General features: G+C 36.4%; 2 protein-coding genes across 6 annotated transcripts in view; both read right to left on the minus strand.

Moving 5' to 3' along the window:
* Window positions 1-1,157: 1,157 nt before the first annotated feature.
* htr1b (5-hydroxytryptamine (serotonin) receptor 1B) lies at window positions 1,158-2,764 on the minus strand. The gene has a single exon (XM_028438989.1). The coding sequence runs from the start codon at window positions 2,374-2,376 to the stop codon at window positions 1,255-1,257; it is 1,122 nt and encodes a 373-aa protein (XP_028294790.1). The 5' UTR covers window positions 2,377-2,764; the 3' UTR covers window positions 1,158-1,254.
* Window positions 2,765-16,258: 13,494 nt separating this feature from the next.
* Window positions 16,259-20,564, minus strand: part of LOC114456907 (sorting nexin-14-like) — a 31,751-nt gene continuing 27,445 nt past the window's right edge. For 4 of the 5 annotated variants that reach the window (XM_028438969.1, XM_028438970.1, XM_028438971.1 and 1 more), the window contains 4 exons: window positions 18,691-18,786; window positions 18,481-18,572; window positions 18,332-18,388; window positions 16,259-16,477 (listed from right to left, as the gene is read on the minus strand). In XM_028438969.1, coding sequence (XP_028294770.1) covers window positions 16,436-16,477; window positions 18,332-18,388; window positions 18,481-18,572; window positions 18,691-18,786 — 287 coding nt within the window. In that variant the 3' untranslated portion in view covers window positions 16,259-16,435. The remainder of the gene's footprint in view (window positions 16,478-18,331; window positions 18,389-18,480; window positions 18,573-18,690; window positions 18,787-20,564) is intronic. The other variant, XM_028438968.1, reaches the window with a different exon arrangement.

Below are 20,564 nucleotides of genomic sequence, written 5' to 3' on the forward strand. Positions count from 1 at the left end.
AATCATTCAAGATTTAGGAAAATACATAGACATATCTATATATAGCTATAATAAATTTCTTAAACACGTTTATCTACTTTATTTGTGCCCGTTGATGCAGAAAAAGACGTCCTTGGGTCTTTAAAATGTATTTGTGAGTCATAAAAGGATGGCAGATGTTCACAATATGTGCTGCTTAATGGCATTAATGGGTCAGTTATCAACCGTCTGTGTGCTGAACCAACAGAAAAGCCTGTATAGAAATCCATACATCACTCAGTGGATGACAGGTTCATCTGATGTTCTGATACCAGTCAAGCTTTTTTTTTTTTTAAAAAAAAAAAAAATATTGAAATCAATATTTTATGAAAACTGGTGAAGTCGTTGCTACTCTGATTTTCTATTTTCATATTCTAATGACACTTAACCTGTGGAAGCCCATTTCCACCAGTAGAAAAAAAACCCAACTAGGAATAGTAAAATAATATTGTAAAAATTCTTAAGTCATAATTATAAGATACTAATTAGTCAGCATTTTTAGATATCTAATAATTATGGCTTAGTATCTCGTAATAATGAGATAGTATCTGAGAAGTATGACTTACTATCTCGTAATTATGAGATAGTATCTGAAAAGTATGACTTTCTATCTCGTAATTATGAGATAGTATCTGAGAAGTATGACTTACTATCTCGTAACTATGACGTATCTCACAAATATGACTTGTATCTCATAATTACCACTTAGTATCTTTTAAATATGAAATAGTATCTGAATTATGACATACTATCTTGTAATTATGATTGTTTCTCAAAATTATAACTAAGCATCTGATAATTCTGATTTAGTAGATGATAAATTATGACTTAGCATCTCATAATCATGACTTAGTATATCAAATATTAGATCTAATAATTATGACTTAGTATCTGATAAGTCTGACTTAGTATCTCACAAATATCACTTAGTGTCTGATAATGACTCAGTATCTCATAATTATGACTTAGTAGCTACTATTTATAACTTAGTTTATCATAATTATGAGATTGTATCTGATAATTATAACTTGGTAAATTATAATTATGACCTAGTATCTGATAATTATGAGATAGTATCAAAATTATGACTTAGTATCTCTTAATTATGACTTTTTTAATTATTGTTAGTTTTTGGGGGGTATTTACTGGCAGAAATGAGTTTCCATACTTATACAAATGACTTATACTCATAACAATATTGAAATAAAGAAAAGAAAACGTGTCTGGTTTACACTTTCACCACTTGCAGCAGCTGAAACGCATAAGTTTATGAAAAGCCTTCTTGAAGTCCTCGTTGGACATGGTGTAAATGATGGGGTTGATGAGGGAGTTTAAATATCCCAGCCAGGTGAAAAAGTCAAACAACTCTTGGTTGAAGCACGTGTCACACGTGCCCACCAGCAGAGTGTAGATGAAGAAGGGGAGCCAGCAGACGATGTAAGCACCCAGGATTATTCCCAAAGTCTTGGTGGCTTTCCTCTCCCGCGCTGCGGAGATGCGCTTCTTCTCCAGGAGCGCGTCCGACACGGTCACCTTCACCTGCGGGCTGTCGCTGGCCGACGAGCCGCTGTCGCTGAACGGAGGGTCGTGTCTCCCACAGTGCGGAGACGACGTGGACGCAACGGATCCTGGAGAGTTGGTCACCAGGTGCGCAGAGGTCAACCTCTTCCCCACCTTCTTCGGGGACTGTTTAAGAATCCGTTTCCGAGCCTCCACGTAAATCCGTCCGTAGAGGACAATGAGCAGCAACGTGGGGATGTAAAACGCCCCAAAAGTGGAGTAAATGGTGTAGAAAATGTGGTCCGTGTTCACACTGCAGCTCGTCAGCTCTTCCGCCTTCACTTGTCTCCAGAACAGAGGAGGCATGGAGATGGAGATGGCGATCACCCAGGCTGTGGCCACCATCCCCGCAGCGCGTCCCGGCGTGCGCTTTTTGGAGTACTCCACCGCGTCCGTGATGGCCCAGTATCTATCCAACGCGATTACGCACAGATGTAGAATGGATGCAGTGCAACACGTTATGTCCGAGGACAGCCAGACGTCGCACACCACCTGGCCCAGTGTCCAGGTGTGGAGGACCGTGTATAGGACGCAGATCGGCATCACCAGGATGGACACCAGGAGGTCTGTGACCGCCAGGGAGGCGATCAGAAAGTTGGCCGGAGTTTGGAGCTTCTTCGACTGGGAGATGGTGGCGATGACGAAGGCGTTAGATAAAGTGGTGGCCAGTGTGATAACGGACAGGATGACGGCCAGAGTCACCTGGTACGCCAGGCTGTCCGCGCGCTCCTCTGCACCGTCCGAGTCTGTGGTGTCGTTGGTGCTGTTCAGAGGCTCCATTTCACCCAAAAGCTCCATAACTTTAATCCAATCACTGATGTTTCATCTACTAATGTGGGAAATAAAAAGCCCTTTGGATGATCTCTTTTCATCCATGATTTGGCACAATTAAACACATCCCCTTCTTCTTCTTTTCATAGAAATTCACAGCACAAATGTGCCCAAATCTGGAAGAAAACACACATCCTCTCATTGCACGAATCCAAAATTCGGATTAAAATCAAATAAAAACATCCAATTTTAAATTACGCACAAGAATCAGATCTGCCTCTGCTGCTGCTGCTGCTGCTGCGTAAATGCCCAGCTGTTAACACATCTGGGAGATGTCACAGATCATCTGCATGTATATGTCCAGAGCTGTACCTTCTCAGAACCCAGAGTGGTTGAATGGCGAGTCCAACCAAAAGTCTGCTTTTATACAGACTCTGACATCAAACAGATAACCACTGATCACAGCCCTGGGTTTTTTCTCTGCTCATGACGAATCAACTATATCTGCTGGGTCATAGTGCCCTCAAAGAATGCTACACCTTGTATATATTATACGAAGGAGGGAATTAGATTATTGGTATGAAAACATGTTTTACTTGCATGTGATCAACTTTAAAATGTATTTATGTAGGATGTGAAGCATTTATAATCAATATGGATGCATTTAAACATTCTTGTCTGGAGGAAAGTTTGCAAATGTGGTTTGTTTTTTACTAAAAACTGCTAGGAAAAAAAATAATAAATAAATAAAAAAATCAGATATAGATGGTGTGGTCTCAGATCATGTGTCAAACTAAAGGCCCGGGGGCCAAATCCGGCCCTTTCAAGCATCCAATTTGGCCCGCCGGGGAAAGTAATAACGACTTAAAACACTGTAAATTACTAAATAATACAGTTGTGGATATCCTAGTACGGTTGCAAATGGACGTAAAATATCTGGTCAATTTCCACAGGAATTTTGGAAATATGGAAACATTTAACTTTTCATGGGAATTATTTATTGAAAGTAGAAAATGGGAGTAATTTTAAATCACTAACAATGCCCAACATAAATATTGCCCTGTACGCTAAATAATACACTAAAATAAAAAAAAATTCAACAGATTATTCAGGTGGTTTCATGAGTTATCCCACGCTTGTATAACACGTTGGAAGTCATTTTTCTTAAAGAAACCTAATTTTTTCCAAAATCCTGCTCAACCCTCAAATTATTTGACAGAATTTCCTCAAATCAAATAAATATAGTCACTATAACTGTCACCTATTGTTGGATATTGCCGGTGCCTTATATACTATACATAGTTTTATATGGAAATGCAAAGTGGCGCTAATGTTCTGCTGCCTTTTTGAGATCCAACTCATCCGTATTTGGTCTCTGAACTAAAATGGGGCGACACCCCTGCTTTAGAGCATCCAAGTCGGCCCACAGGAGAAAGTAAAAAATGACAGAAAAAAAAACATGAATTACTGAGTAAACTACCAAATATTCCAGTTGTAGAAATCTAAAATTCACCAATTTGATGAAACTCCACAATATTTTAGGGGCTTGCATTTTTCATTGGTTTATATCGCATGAATGCAGTCATTTTTAATGGCAAACTGTGGGAAATATTTTTGAAAATGAACTGATATTAAAAACTAGGGCAAAATAACGTTAAAAATGTTCTCCCCCCCGCACCACCAACACCACCTATAATCTGTGGCCCACTTGAGATCAAACTGGTCTGTGTTCGTTCACTGAATTAAAATGAGTTTGACACCCCTTCATAGAACAATAAATCAAAGATTATTTGCTAAAAACACACAGAAATGATGTAAAAGGTTGAAATTGTTGTTTGATAAAGGACTTATTCCTGTCACTTGATAAACATTTGAGATTTCAAAGTAAATGTAATAGAGGTATGATAGCTTAAATAAAAGATTGCTATCATAGACTGTAAATAAATGTCTATTATTTATTTATCCATTTATTTTCAAGCATTATGCAGACACTTAAAACATAAGTTATTTATTAAATAACATTAGCAACGTTTACACAATGATATGACAATGTTGAGTTCTCAGACTTTCATGTGCTTAGGTTTGATTAGGCTTTCCAGATTGGCCGTATGAGACCAGACAACACGATTGGTTTGCTGCTTCACTTCTTGTAGACTTGAGGTGATGAGTTTTCACACAAAGTAAATCTGCCACTGCTGGCACTTCCCATGTGTGAAAGTAGTTCTCGTTGCTTTTGGCACAGAGTGGCACTCAGTTACAATCAAGGCGTTCTCTTGTTTACTTGTTTCTCTTTAATAGGGCTACAACAGAGATGTGATCACAACTTCAGCGACCAAAATTAGATTTATCACATATAGATCAGCATTGTTCTCTGATGCATTAATGTGCCATTAGAGATTACCAAGTGTGCCATAGAAAACCTTTCTACATTTACCCAGTTGGGTTAAAGATGTGTTCTGGTAACAATCAGGTGTCAGTGCCTTTAACAACATGCAAAAGTGTGGTAATCAAACATTCCTCCATGCCACTAGATGGCAGTACGTAGAACAATAAGGCTGAAACGTACTTAACATTTGACTGGATGTTAAAACGTAACTAAATCCTGAGGTTTAGACTGTGTCCTGAAGACTTACTGATACTAAGTCTTACATCCAAATTAGTATGTAGTGTGTTCACATTAGATAGTATGAAAAGATTGAATACGTGAGAAAATACTCAGATGTGTACTATATATATATATATATATATATATATACAGTATATATACTGTACTGCACGGTGGGCACACTAGTCATACTCAAACCAGCATGATGCATTGCGAGCAGAATGGAAAATGGTCCTGGGACCGGCTTCAAGCTAAAAATCCAACATCCGCTTTTCAAAACAAAAGCATCTCTTCTTGTCTTGAGCCAACAGTAACTTAAGAAGCCAACAAAACATCACAAAACAACATTCTTAACCATTAGCAAGATCGGTTTGTAATAGCTAGGTTTCAACCCATAGAGAGGAGTTACTCTTACATTTTTACCACAAAATATACCAATATACTAAAATGTCAAGTTAGACCAGAATCAATCAAGAACACTACTGCATACCAAACATTTGTTTTGGGGCATTTGTTCAGCCAGTAGTGCCCAAAAAATGACTAACAGTAATAAACAGCACAATATAATCCACAAACTTGTTCAGAACCACCAAAGCAATAATTAACTGGATTTACTGTATATCATGCTTTTGTTACAGCTGAAGTAGTCCAAACATCAAGCATGTTCACATACCAATGGGAAAGAGCTCTAGGTTACCATTGAAGGCAATTTAGGTTTCAGTTTGGTGCCGAAATACACTTTGACAGTTATAAGCATAGGTCAGAGCATGCATGTTTTCCTAAAGTATGTATGTTTGTATGATGGATGGCTGGATGGTTGGATGAATGAATGAATAGATGGATGACTAAGAAATTGATTTTCAAACGTCCTTGGCTCAAGTACCCCCATTTTTCTTATTTCTGAATCCATGTACCTCCTTTTATCAATCAAAGATTTTGCGCAGAATTCTATGATGGAATGAATGAGTGATACACATTTTAAAGAATCCCATTTCATGTTCTAATCAAGATTTGCATCATGATCATCAATTTGAACTAAAAATAAACATAAAACCCTATATTTTTTATGCTTTTATTTGTCAATTTTTCACGCCATCTATCTCTCCAGTACCCCCTGCAGTGCCATCCCGTACCCTAGGTATACACGTACCCCCATTTCACAAAAACTGAACTAAGAAACCTAAATTACTGACCGCAATACTATCAGCCATTACAGGCTATATTTCTTTCTCATCTTAGCCACTCCAGCAAACCAGCCGAGCTTTCCACATCTATTTTTTCCTCTCATCAGAAACTTTTAATTGGAATTGACTTCCATCATGTCACCAGAGGCTTTATACATACGTGAAGCTCATCTGAGAAGGTTTGGAGCACATATTAACTTTGACAGACAGATGAAGATTCTGAACATATTTAAACCAATGACATTACCAGAAGTAATATTTAATATGCACACACAACTGTAGATAGCTCATATTGATATTCAGTCTTCATATTTTTTTTAATTTTCTTTGGCACACTATAGTATAAAATGCATATGTGGCATTTTCCGCGTATGCATTATCCAGAATTCATTCGAACTCTTAATATAATGTATATAATATACAAATATTTTAAGTGGCATAACACACAGTGTCTGTACAAAATAAACAGGAATTATTTGTTGTTCTTTTAAAAATACTAGTTTAAGTTTTCAGTGAAATGGTCCCAAACTTCTGAGACTTTAGGTTGGTTCTTCTTCTGTTGAATAAAGTTGATTCTAATGTGCAATTATTCAGCAAAAATGAAGCTGAAAGCGGCCGTCATTAAACACATTGACGGAATTTTTTGTATTATTGTTGGTTGGCGCAAATCTCAAGACAGTCTATATATTTTATTTTATTTTATCTTTTGCCCTCCCCCCACGCCCCGGCAAGAATCTCAATCTCTGTCAATGATAAAATGGAAGTGCCGTCGTAATTACATAAAGAGGATGAGGATAATCGAAAATACGGTGTTTTGAGTGGCCACATTGTTGAAAACCAACAAGAAATGGTGAGTTTCACATGAAATCCCACATGAAACAGATGGATAGCTGTTTTGCTATCCATCTGGTATGAAGCTCCAACCACTCAGAATAAAATACATTCAATATGTCATCAACTTAGAAATGTGCTTTGCTTGTGCTGCTAATGTGACGTATTCAGATAATGTTAAATATGAAAATTAAATGGGAATATACTATGTATGTATGCATCAGGGAGCTTGCAGATATAAATCTATGAGGAAAAACACACTTGTAATTAATTGCAAATGCATTGCTTCTATTTGGGCATTTCATTCAAATGCAATCATAGTTTTCAATCCTGTATTATTGCACTTTCAAGAGCAGAGAATTAAAGCGTTTTGCATCTTAATCTTCAAGAGATCTGATGTTTGCTGTATTTTCCAAGGGGGCTGAAATACTGTATAATGTAGAGATAGATATCTTATGCTAAATAACCCACATTCATAAGGGAAATCCAGCAGACGAATCTGAAAACATCATCCCTAATTAGTTCTTGTATAAATGCCTTTGCAGTCAATAATGTAACCAGCATCTGTTTAAAAAGGGTGTAGTATAGATTTGTTATAGCTTGATTTTAAAAAAGGAAATTGAGAACTAAACACAATGATGCAAATATGACCAATTATCACCGAAAAATGTAATTCAATGAAATCCTGTGGCCAACATGTGGTTAATTCTCCTTTTATTTAATTTTTTTTGGTGAATAAAATTTGTGTGGCGTATTTCAGCAGCATCCTCAGCCTCGCTGAGCAATTTTCTGTAACCTTGTGTCTGCTTTTTTTTTTTTTCACGGCTCACCTGTGACCACACGCTGAAGCATCACAACAGCCAACAACCCCCAATTTCACACTGACCCCAAAAACTCATACTTTCAGTCACATCATCAGGAATGCTGTGCACCTCCATCCTGGCACAAAATACCATTACGGAGTCGCCTATATGCACTTTTTTGGGTTGGTTTTCTTTGCTCATTTCTCAGGGAAGTTTAGAAGGCAGTAGTTTTTATTAGAAACATTGCAATGAATAGAAATTAAATATCAAATAAAATAAAAGTTTGGTACTAGTAGTTTTTTCTGAAAAAAAAAAAAAAGAAGTCTATTAGAGCCTCTTTTGATGATGAAAAAAAAATGCGTGTGATGTGGTGACTTTGTTTCTTGGTGTTATGCTAGTATGGCTTGTTGTACCAGGTTGTGACATACTTGAAGGTCCGGTATTATGCTGTTTTTCACCCATCTCCAATTGTTCAAAGAATCCCAACTACAGTACATAATATTTGAGGTTCATTTTCCCAAACTTGCCTGTATTCCTCAGTTTCCTCAGGCTCCTAAAAACAGGCTGTTTTTATCACAGCAGCAGGAGAGTAAACATTAACAGTCGCTTTCTTCTCCTCACCTCTTCTGACCACAGAACTAGTCCATTTAAGATGATAGACCATTGTTTTATCCGACCGTCGCGTTGGGTCACAAACACCTCAGATCATTCCATAAAGGTGAAACGAGGCGGTATAACGGCTACTAAAAATGGAACTGATTGTGAGCGCTCGGGCTGTGCCGCAGGGAAGTAAATTCAACTATCAGCTGACTCAGCCGTTTCAAACACTCATATGAGCTGCTACGTCGCTTTATTGTCATCCATGCCTCTTCTGACCACAGAAATAATCAGTTTAAGATGATAGTTCATTTTTTTGTTTGACTGCTGCTTCACATTGGGTCACAAACACGTCAGATCATCCCATAAAGAAGGTGATATAACGGCCACTAAAAATGGAACTGATTGTGAGAGCTCATGCAGCTCTGCAGATTATCTTTAAACTGAACGTAAAGATATTAACTGTAATATCAACCTGCCTTTGCTAAGTTTGTTTTACCTGTGAGGTAGTTTGAGAGGGAGGAGTTCACATTCTTGTGTAGGGTAGGAGGAGCCAGGATTGTCAGGAGGAGGAGTTTCCACGTTGTGTCGTCTTAGTGGGGGGAAAAAAATCCATCCCCACCCTTTGGAGCTGACTTTTGACAAAATGTGGAATAACAAGGGAGGGAGGAAACAGAACTTTTTCAACGTTTGGACCTCTGAATGAAGCTAAATGAATGAATATCACTGTAGCAAAACCATTATAAAGTGATTTTTTCATAATACTCCCTCTTTAAACAGAATTCGACACAGGCCTAAAACATGGGCCAACATTAATGTTTCTCATAATAAAACAAACGTTCAAATGAAAGAGAGATACTTACATCACTGCCACACCAAACCAAACCAACAGTCCAGGTATGACCGAACCAAAAAGATGCACACGTGGTCTAGATTACCTAATTAAGGCCCTCAGATGCACAAGGAGGGGCACATGCAGCAATGGTGCATTCAAGGACATTAGGAAACTCATTTTACTACACAAAAATACAAAAGTCCAACCATTCAGCCTTCCTCCCATACTGAGGAAGATTTGTGTCTTTCTTATTCAATAAAAATAAACACTAAAATCAAAATTCATATTTGTAATAAAAAAAAAACTTTATTTCAATTGAAAAAAATATTTCAAACAAAAAAGTGTTAAAATGCACTTGAAGTAAACTTTAGATTGAAAAGTATTTTGATTTAAGTGCAGTTTTTGTTCTATTAAAGTTTGGTTTTTTTTTTTTGGTGTTTTTTGATTGAAGTATTTTTATTTTTTTAAGTATACACATTCTTTTTTGATTGAGGCATTTTTATTTTTTTTATTAAAGTATATACATTTTATTTTTTTTTGGAAGTATTTTTTTTTTTATTGAATAATAACACAAATGTTCGAGCATGATATGGCCCAAATACAAGAAGGATGACTGAAAAAAAAAAACTATTTTCTGATTGAATTCTTTTTTTTGAATTAAGTGAATTTTATTTTATTTTTTTATTTTATTTTATTTTTTCATTGAAGTGTTTTTTGTATTTAGTTTTGTTTTTTTGAATAATAAAGACATAAATCTACCTCCATACTCTCACAGACCAGTGGTCAAAAACTGTTTGTGCTCGATGCTAATACACCTGAAGGTACCATGCATGCTAATCTTTTTGTGCCCCAATTGTTAGCATTGAACTGCAGTACATATAAATAAAACATATGCACAACAATAAAATAGTCACGTTCATTTGACTTCTCTATGACATTTGTGCAACTGATTTAAATGTGATTCTGCTTTAGATTTGCCAAGAGGTCTTTTATAATCTGACCAAATTAAAGGTGCAGTATCTAATGTTGAAAGCTAACCTGATTGGAGCTAGCGAGACCTCCTCTATGCTCCGCCTCCTCCTGTCAGGACTCAGTCTAAATCCACGCCCCCACAAGCTTGAACGCGCATCTGATATAAAAATCCCCCCAAAGCACAACAAATACTGTATGTGCTGTTTAACAGACAGACATAAACTACTTTTCAGGTCCTTCAGAACCTCATTTCTGCTCCATATTTCTGCAAATCTTGTCACATATGAGTGTGTACACAGGAGAAGGGGAGCGAGGGAGGACAAAATGGGGCGTGGGCAGGACGAGACATGAAAATAACTGATTGGTTCTTTCCATTCGGACCCAATAGCAGGGATTGGTCAGAGTTTTTACGAGATTCCAGCTGCTACAGAGGTACAATTCTCATTCTTACTTTTTCTAAACAACTAATACAGTATAGTGACTACTCTCAGGATGGAAGGACCACGGTGTCCTTTTAAAGACCTTTTATTTATTTCCTTTAATAAGAAGATAATCATTCCGTGTGTAATTTGCAGGGGAAATCAAGAATTGATTTCGATTGATTTTGGACTCTACTGCATTTAAAGACAATCTGTCCAAAGAACAAACCTTAAAAAAACAATTACAGATTGTTCCTTTTGTTTTATTCCATTTATTAAATGTGTCCATTTTAACGGCTACCTCACACCTCCATCTCAGTTACTGCTTTCACAGGTCATTCAACTGGTTTTTCTGTCCTTAATAAGTGACAGCTGTTTGTGAGAGCAAAATAGGCCAAACCCAAATCAGGACAGATCCCTTGTTGTTGCTGAGATTTCACCCCCCCCCCCCCCCCCCCCCCTCCACCAACACCACCTAAAATAATACTTTCACCGTAGGGAACAAATCCTTCTAATCTCAGTATTTTGGACATGCAACATGCACGTCTCAATGCTAAAGTAAAATCTGATTTTGAGATTATATAGTGAAGACTGAGAGCAGAAGTGTAATAAATTGCTTTACTTCTTTTAAAACGTACTTAAGTACAAGTAAAAGTACTGATTTAGAAATACTGTATACTCAAAAAAGTACCCATGAAAGCAACTCAATTACAGTAACGTGATCTGTTACTTTCACCTCTGGACATAGACTGCTTCTGCTAGCCACCTGTGTGTGTATCTTGCTTGTGACTGTAACTAGAATAAACCACATTAAAATAGCACTACTCTTGTCATCTGTCCTCGGAGGTGGTTATTTATAAGGTCGAGGAAGAAGGTAGAGAAAAACTTTACGACATCGATCATTGACGTTTCTAGTCGGCAGCTGTACTTTTTTGTAACTAGCCGTAATACAGGAACGGACTGTGTAAATATGTTGTGTTTCAATGTAGACACCTGTGGCTTATACAGTATGTGTATAGCGCATTTCATACACAAGGCAATTTGATGTGCTTTACATAATCAAAAAGTGCAATAAAAAACATTCAACAGCTTTTAAATCAATAAGAACGTTACAATCAGCAGTAAAAATGATAAATCAACAATAATATGATTAAAAATCTCCCTCTTAATTTAAGCAGGAGAGAAAAAGAGTGCCTTTAACTTTGATTTAAAAATAAAATATAAATGTTCCCATTGGATGCTGACTGTTCCACTTCTTTGCAGCATAACAACTAAAAGCAGCATCTCCATGTTTGAACTCTGGGCTCCATTATCTGACCAAAATCCATTCACACATTTATACACTGGAACTTATAAACTAAACTAATAAACTGGACTAAAGTAATCGGACCTCTTTGTGTATTTGTACAAAATATATATATATCTATGTTCAGTGCGGCTTCTATTTACTTACGCTCAATAGTCCAGAAATGACGGTAAATGTAAAACACCTGTTGAGTTGAGTTGAGTTCGTTATTCTGTCGCAGTGCAACTGGCCTATATGACTTTTTTTTTTGGCTGATGTTTCACCAATCAGCTCTCTAAGGTCACCGGCTAAAAACGGAACTGGTGCTTTGAACAACCAGAGATTCAACATGTGCTAATTCCTGGACAGATTTGCTCCACTTTCATTGGCTCATTCAAGTGTAAGACAGCATACGTCGAGCACCGGCGAAAAGGAGGAGGATGAGAGAGGTGTGTGTGTGCTAATTGCCCTTTACGAAGCAGTATCTTTGATCCCTGGAGGAGAGGGAGACAGGAAATGAGCTCAGTGCTGGTGATTACTGCTGACAGATAGGGAGGCCGCTGTGGTCCGACTCCTCTTGGCTTGAGTGAAAGTGGCTGAGTCCATTACAGACGCGGCCATCCAGACGGGAGACTCGCAGCATGGCTTTTATGAGATTTATCAGCACTTTTAAACGCTGGAACCGCTCCATGCTTCAAAGAGGCAAGCGTGGGATTGATTTATTAAACCATGGCAAAGATGCTGCAGTGATAGCCGCGTGTCAGTCACAGCCATTATTTGCATAATGCTCAATATTATCTCCAGTGTCACAGATGGCCTCATTTTAACAATATAAGAAAGAATACGCCACAGTATGGATTTCTAACATTGTAACTGACATGCTGCTCAGGGACTTCATAGGAAGAGCTGCACCATAGAATGTGATCTGTGAAATGAGATTGACTGGATTCACTGCCTCCTGGAGACACAAGCTGTCTCAATGTATGTGTGTGTGCGCGTGTGTGTGTGACGTGTGTGTTTTTGTACAAATGCAATGCTAAACAGAACATAATGTTAGAAAGAAAATCCCAACTGGATCATTGGTGGAATGGAAAAGTGCTAATAGCACACGATGTGGGCGAGTGAAAATTGGATTGAGAGAAAAAGAGGGAAAAACAAGAAAAAGTAAGGTGACTGATACAGAAGGCCACGGGGTTCACATGCAGGACAAGCATTAATGAAATATTAGAGGCTCGAAGGCAAAATCAGAAAAATCACAGCAGGGAGACAGAGACGTGAGAGGAATGACATGGTTGAAGGTGCGGCAGCAGCTGCTGCTACGTGTCAACATGTGTGAGTTCATGCACAGATCATTGGCTGGGTAAACACTTCGGTGCTGCATCCCAGGAAGCTTTGTTTTCATTAGGATTAGTGGATTAGACATCCACCTAATCAGAATATTTGTCATTTTCGCAACACATTTATCCTTTGCAGAACCTATTTTAGCTGAATCAAGGGACTGAGTTGGTTAGAAACAGGAAAAAATGAAAAAAAAGTCAATTGGAAATCTCTCTCTATCACTAGAGTTGTACTCAAGGCTATCCAAGACAAATGCACTATAAACTCAATGATTATGTACTGTCTACTATATACTTAAAGTATGATCAGGAGGATTGGGATGATGAGCGTTCCCACTGAAGTATACTTCCAAGTTTCCCAAGATACATTTCAAACCTACGACAAAACCGTGAATCACACTGAGGCTAAATATCTCTGTTGATTCTCCACCTTTGAAAGTTCTGAAAACATTTTAAGTGAGAAAGTGACCAAGTGGTCAACATGTAGTCATTTGATCCAAAAAACTCACGTATACACATTTAATGCCGGCATTTCAGAGATTTCCGTAGACCCTCCATTGTGCTACTGACTAAACTTCCGGTTACTTCTAAACAGAAAGAAAAGTGTTAGAAAACTAATGAAAGAAAAGAAGATATGTTTTTGTTTTGAAAAGGGGATGTTTGATTTTTAGCTCGAAGCCGGTCCCAGGACCATTTTACATTCCGCTCACAATGCATTATGGGGCGGTTGAGTATGACTAGTGTACCCACCGTGCACACTTAAAAAATGTCCCCATATAGTATACATCCAGGTATTTCTCACGTTCTCAATCTTTCCATACTTTCTAATGTGAACACACTACATACTCATTTTGCCGTCAGACTTAGTGTGATTAGCACATTAGTATATTTCAAACACAGCCCAAGACTCGCCCAAGACCAGAATGCTCCAAAATTAAGACAAGACCAAGACTTTCAGGAGTCAAGACCAAGACCAAAAACAATCCCATACATTTTTAAAAACAATGAAAATGGTTGAAAAGTTAAAGAGCATTCTATCTTTAAGTTCAGTTTTCTTTTTAATACTGTACATTTGACAAACACAAACAGGTTGCTCTTCCAAAACACAACATGCAGAAAACCATAAATCTTGACTATTTCTTTCAGCTAAATTCTTGTAAAACAAATCTTTGCTTGTAGTTAAAAGCCACTGAATAGTCCAGAATAATGACCAAGACCGTCAACTTTTGCCGATGTTCAACTAGCAGAATCGAGGTGCAGCCTAATAGCTTGTTTGGCTTCCATCCCTCTATTCCCTCTTTGCAGGTCTCTTCTTCTTTCTTGGTTATTGGCGTGTTTGCAGGTCTCAAGTCCAACATGTTACTCGAACTAGAGCCTGATCCCCAATGCTCACCCCAAAATTCAGGTTTTCCAGTTTAATCACAGTCGTATCACTTGTCCTTCTCTAGTGCAGCCTCACTGGCCAAATAGAACCAGAAGTAACATTCAGCTCGTCTAATGCAATGTCATGCTCTTAGCTGAAGACAGGCTGTCACGCACCACTTAGTGAGCTGCATACTGATGGCAAAGATCATGGAACATCCTGCGGAAACTCTTTGCTGAATAAGGTTAAGTAAAAGCAACCATCGGCCTGCATTTCAGCTCTTTTCGTACAGCTTAACTACTCACTTAACCCGTCTCATGCTTTTACAAGCATTAACACATGGAAGCAGACATGCATACCTAAACACACATCACTCCGTCATTATTTATTGACAGCGGCTGGTGGTGACATGTCGAGATGCATCACAGTTTGCATTGGGTGATGATTTAAACATAACTTGGCACATTTACGCAATCTGAACAGCTGTTTATCGGCCTTTATCTCACTCCTGCAGAGACGTTTACACATGGGGGTCCATCCTGTTGTACAGCCTACAACATACATAATTTCTGTTTATTTACTTGACCCGTTTGTTGTTTTACATCTGAGACTTTTGCACCACGCAGTTATTTGCCTTGCCGAGTCCTTTTCTTCACTCGGATCTGATCACTTTGACACCACAGGCCTCTGTCCCGCTTTCTTTATAATCTAAAATGCCACTTGTGTTCAAAGTTGGTCTCCCTATAAACTCTGGTGACAGATAATCAGTTTGGAGGACATCACCAATAAACTTGTTGTCGTCAAGTAACCCAGGTGCAGAAATTCAGGACTTTACTACAAATGTTGGATATTCTACATCAGTGCATGGAGACATTTAAGGAGATCTGATTGTCAAAAACCATGCTGAATATATTTGATCCTAAAAAAAAATAAGCAAAATTGCAATTTTTCATTTTGGTTGCACTGCAAAAATTATTCATCTTTAGTACGGGAACTCTATATTTTTTACATGAACAGTGTACTTCTTCATTAAAGTTTTAGTATGCTTAGAGCATAGAAAAGAAAAAGAGAAAAAAATCCAAAGCACAAGGACATTATTGAAGAGCTCGACCCTTGCCTTTGATGTCTTTGAACCTCACCGCATCTGATCTAAGAAAGGGAATGTTTTTTCCCTATAGTTCTATAGAAATGGACCAAACAGCAGGACGTCACTTTTTTATTAAGTATGTGTATTTATTATTCAAACTCTCCATCTGCATCCATACGAGAGCATCTGTTTATTGTAGCCTGTGATAATCAAAAATATGAAAACGATTTATCTAATAACGATAGCGCTTTAATATTTTTACCAGTGGAAAGCAAATTTTGTTAAAAAAGCAAATTTTTACGTTTCCAAAAAATCTACCCTCTTGAGTCCTGCAGTAATTTTAACACCTGAAAAATTAGCTTTCAGTCTCGCATCATCATGTTCTTCCACTTCCTACGTGTTAATTATACTCAACAATAACCTCACACGCATCCTTCAAATCTGTAAATAACCAAACAAATGTCCTGAAATATACTTAAGTGTGAAAAATCTGTGACTAAAGCCAATCACTGAAGAGTTATGTTTTACCAATGCATGTTTATTTTATTTATTTAAAACAGTTAGCAACAGAAATTTATCATACTTGTTATAAATAATTACAGGTGCAAAGTGTCAAAGAACATCAATAATTCATGATTTATTCATATACAAAGGTGTATATACCAGGTTAAGCTAAATGAGTTTGCTTTGTGTGAATCCAGGCTAAATTAAAATGACAGAGAAACAGAAATGTCTGCATCACACTGAGATGAGCTCTCGTAAGTCGTGTTACATCCACGAAGCGATGGACGACGTCTCCTTCTGTACATGCTAACAAAAAAAATTTAAATAAAATAGATTTAATACAATTTTCAAGTAAGCGTAACATGTAGAAAACACATCACTTTTGACTTGCGGCGATAAACAGGACTTACATGATATTCAATGTAAATAACTTGGACATTACAGAATTCCATCAAGTTATTTTAATCATAAAACTGTACTTTTGTCAAGAAAAAATAGATTATTTTAACAGCATGTTGTTATATGTTAATAACAGTGCCTAGCTAGCTAATGCTGTCTTTAGCTAACTTCTGTTAGCTAGCTAGCTACATCTAACCTAGATTGTTTACTTTATTTGTAGTGCTAATTTATACTTTTAACAAAATAAAATAGATTATTTTAACAGCATGTTGTTATATGTTAATAGCAGTGCCTAACTAGCTAATGTTGTTTTCAGCTAACTTCTGTTAGCTAGCTAGCTACATCTAACCTAGATTGTTTACTTTATTTGTAGTGCTAATTTATACTTTTAACAAGATAAAATAGATTATTTTAGCAGCATGTTGTTATATGTTAATAACAGTGCCTCACTAGCTAATGTTGTTTTCAGCTAACTTCTGTTAGCTAGCTAGCTACATCTAACCTAGATTGTTTACTTTATTTGTAGTGCTAATTTATACTTTTAACAAGATAAAATAGATTATTTTAGCAGCATGTTGTTATATGTTAATAACAGTGCCTAGCTAGCTAATGCTGTCTTTAGCTAACTTCTGTTAGCTAGCTAGCTACATCTAACCTAGATTGTTTACTTTATTTGTAGTGCTAATTTATACTTTTAACAAGATAAAATAGATTATTTTAACAGCATGTTGTTATATGTTAATAGCAGTGCCTAACTAGCTAATGTTGTTTTCAGCTAACTTCTGTTAGCTAGCTAGCTACATCTAACCTAGATTGCTTACTTTATTTGTAGTGCTAATTTATACTTTTAACAAGATAAAATAGATTATTTTAGCAGCATGTTGTGATATGTTAATAACAGTGCCTAGCTAGCTAATGCTGTCTTTAGCTAACTGCTTTTAGCTAGCTAGCTAGCTACATCTAACCTAGCTGGTTTACTTTAATTGTAGTGCTAATTTGTACTTTTAACAAGATAAAATAGATTATTTTAGCAGCATGTTGTTATATGTTAATAACAGTGCCTAGCTAGCTAATGCTGTCTTTAGCTAACTTCTGTTAGCTAGCTAGCTACATCTAACCTAGCTGGTTTACTTTAACTTTAAACTATACAATGGAAAATGATAAATTAATCACTGAACGTTTAACCTGTTATTGGGTTAGTTAAAGTTATTGACTGAAACAATGGCAGACATTTAAAACAACTTGTATATATCAACTTATCACCTAACACCGCATTAAACAGGATTTTGAAAGGCATCCGTGCGATATATTAAGTCTTATTTCCTCTAATTTTCCATCCTTTCATGCAAAACTGGAGAAGTTAAAATGTGCAGACACACACAAAGGCTAGTTGTGATATGCACAATTATTTTCGTTTATTCAATAACAAAAACGTGATGTGGAAAGTTATTACTTAAATGATGCTAATGTTTTAAGGTTTACCTTATCTCCACTTTAAACACCTTAAAACAAAAGCTTCTCTTTTTACATTTCATTGGCTGCACTTACGGTACACTGCGATTGTTGCAGTCTCTCCTGGGTTTTAAACACTAAATATTTTATGATCTAAGACTTTGGCTACAAAAGTATTACTTTCACTACAATATTAATCAAACTACGTAGTGGGGATCTTCATTTATTCATTCTTTCTTTAGATTTCCCTGGAGAGTCAAGGTAATGTGTATTATTATCTAATATTATCAGTGGTAAAGCTACGATTACCTTGTTTAATTCAGGAAAAAGCTCTTGAATGGCGATGTCCAGCAGCACATACGTCAACTGGAAGTGAGGAGAAAGAGCAGAATGGAGAGGAATAAAGCCACTTTCCTTCTTTTTTTCTTGTATTCATGGCCATGTGTGTGTTCATCCACCTGCTTGTTGAGCACAGGCTGCTGCAGTCCATCAAACAGAAGTCTCACTCCTTCATACTTGGCCTCCTCTCCGATACATTTACCCACAACGTCTACAGAGAAGGAACAGATCGGCACATAAAACTCTGACTTTCATCACCGCACTTCTTTATGAGAAAAAATCAAATAAAAAGTGCACGTATGAATGGAGAGAGAGAGCAGAACAAGCACCTGGAAGGTAGCTCATCATCTCCTCAAACGTCCTCTTGGCCCTCCTCTGTTTCTCTGCGGCTGAGCGTGGGGGGCTGCTTTCACAGAAAACAGAGTCTAAAAGAGAAGCAGACATTCAGAAAAAAAAAAAAAAAAAATCACCCACACAATTTATTCTTTTTCACAGGTTTCATTTAAAAACATTGAATTAACCAAATGTTTCTATTCAGATATACAGTATTCCATCTCTAATCCTAACCCAATATTTTAAACCATTATTACACTTTTTCTCTTTAGTTACATTTCTTCTTCATACTGAACATTTTTAAGGGTTATAGAGTCACCTTTTGCTTTAAATCTTAAAGAATACCTAATCCTGGTAAAGTCTGCTTATATTTTGTTGTTGTCTTATATTTTAAATAATTTCTAAATTCAATAATACTATTATTATTATAAACAATAATAATATTGATTTGCAGGTCAGTACTCATGTTACTGTAATTGAGTTGCTTTTATTAGTACTTTAAATTAAGTTCCAATTGTGCAGGATTTTGTCTCTTCCTTTTTAAGTTTATACTGTACATGTGATGTCGTGGCAACATTTATTACCAAAAATAAACATGGGGTGAAAGTAACTAGTAACTTTTACTTTAAGTAGTCTTTAAATGAGCTACTTTTGACTTGTACGTGACTATTTTATGTATGACTTAATTGTACTTCAGTACAATTTCAATCAAGTAACAGTACGTCTACTTAAGTAGGACATAGCAGTACTTTTTACACCTCTGTTGATTTATAATGCTCATTTAATAGATATATCCAAGTGCTACAGTTTAAAAATGCAAATAATTAATAATAAATGATGATATAAATATGGCTATTGATTCATATAATTAACCCTTTCCTTTTGACGAATACGCCATTGTGTCCAAATCACATTACAGAGCCGTTTCTGGCTATATGCAGAATACGCCGTTGCATAAGCCACTAGGAGGCGCCAAACCTGGGTCGTAGGCCTCACATGAGGAGGATGAAACAAGCCTGTTTTTATCCTTAATATGTTTGATAATAAATGTAGGATATGGAAATAAAACAAAGCCATGGCTACAGTTTTTGAGTTGTGTTCTTGCTTTCAAATGTCTACATTTTTAAGCAAGGTCAATCAATATTTATAACAGTTTAACATAGTTTTAGATTTGTATTAACATGTATTACTATTTACATGAATGAGCATTAACACAGAAAATAACAAAGGGTTTGTGTGTTTTTGGAGTCAATTTGTCCATATCTGTGGCCGTTTTGTGTATTTTATTGTCATTTAGTGTATATCTGTCTTGATTTTGTGTATTTTTGTTCTTGTTTCATATAATTGTCTTATTTTTGTGGTCATCTTGTGTGTTTTTGGAGTCATCTTTTGTTATTTTAGTTGTCTTTTGTGCAATTTTGTCACCGTTTTGTGTATATTTTGTATGTTTTTAATAGTCATGTGTATTTTTGTTGCTGTTTCGTGTCATTTATTGTCATTTGGTGTATTTCTGTCATGATTTTGTGTATTTTTGTTGTTGTTCCATATTATTCTCTTACTTTTGTGGTCATCTTGTGTGATTTTAGAGTAATGTTTATTATTTTAGTTGTCTTTTGTGTGTTTTGCTCACCATTTTGTATGTTTTTAATAGTCATTTTTGTTGCTGTTTTGTGTAATTTATTGTCATTTGGTGTATTTGTGTCTTCATTTTATGTATTTTTGATGTTTCATATATTTTTCTGTTATTTTGTGGTCATGTGGTGTGTTCTTGGAGTATTTTGATTATTTTAATTGTCTTGTATTTTTCGTATATTTCGGTAATTTTTGTATGTTTTTGAAAGAGTCATTTTGTGTATTTTTGGAGTCTGAT

Source organism: Gouania willdenowi, chromosome 22 (assembly GCF_900634775.1).
Source record: "Gouania willdenowi chromosome 22, fGouWil2.1, whole genome shotgun sequence".
In the NCBI taxonomy this organism is placed as follows: domain Eukaryota; kingdom Metazoa; phylum Chordata; class Actinopteri; order Blenniiformes; family Gobiesocidae; genus Gouania; species Gouania willdenowi.

Coding starts and splice junctions, on each gene's coding strand:
- htr1b (XM_028438989.1), bottom strand. CDS start 2,376: ATGGAGCTTTTGGGTGAAATGGAGCCTCTGAACAGCACCAACGACACC.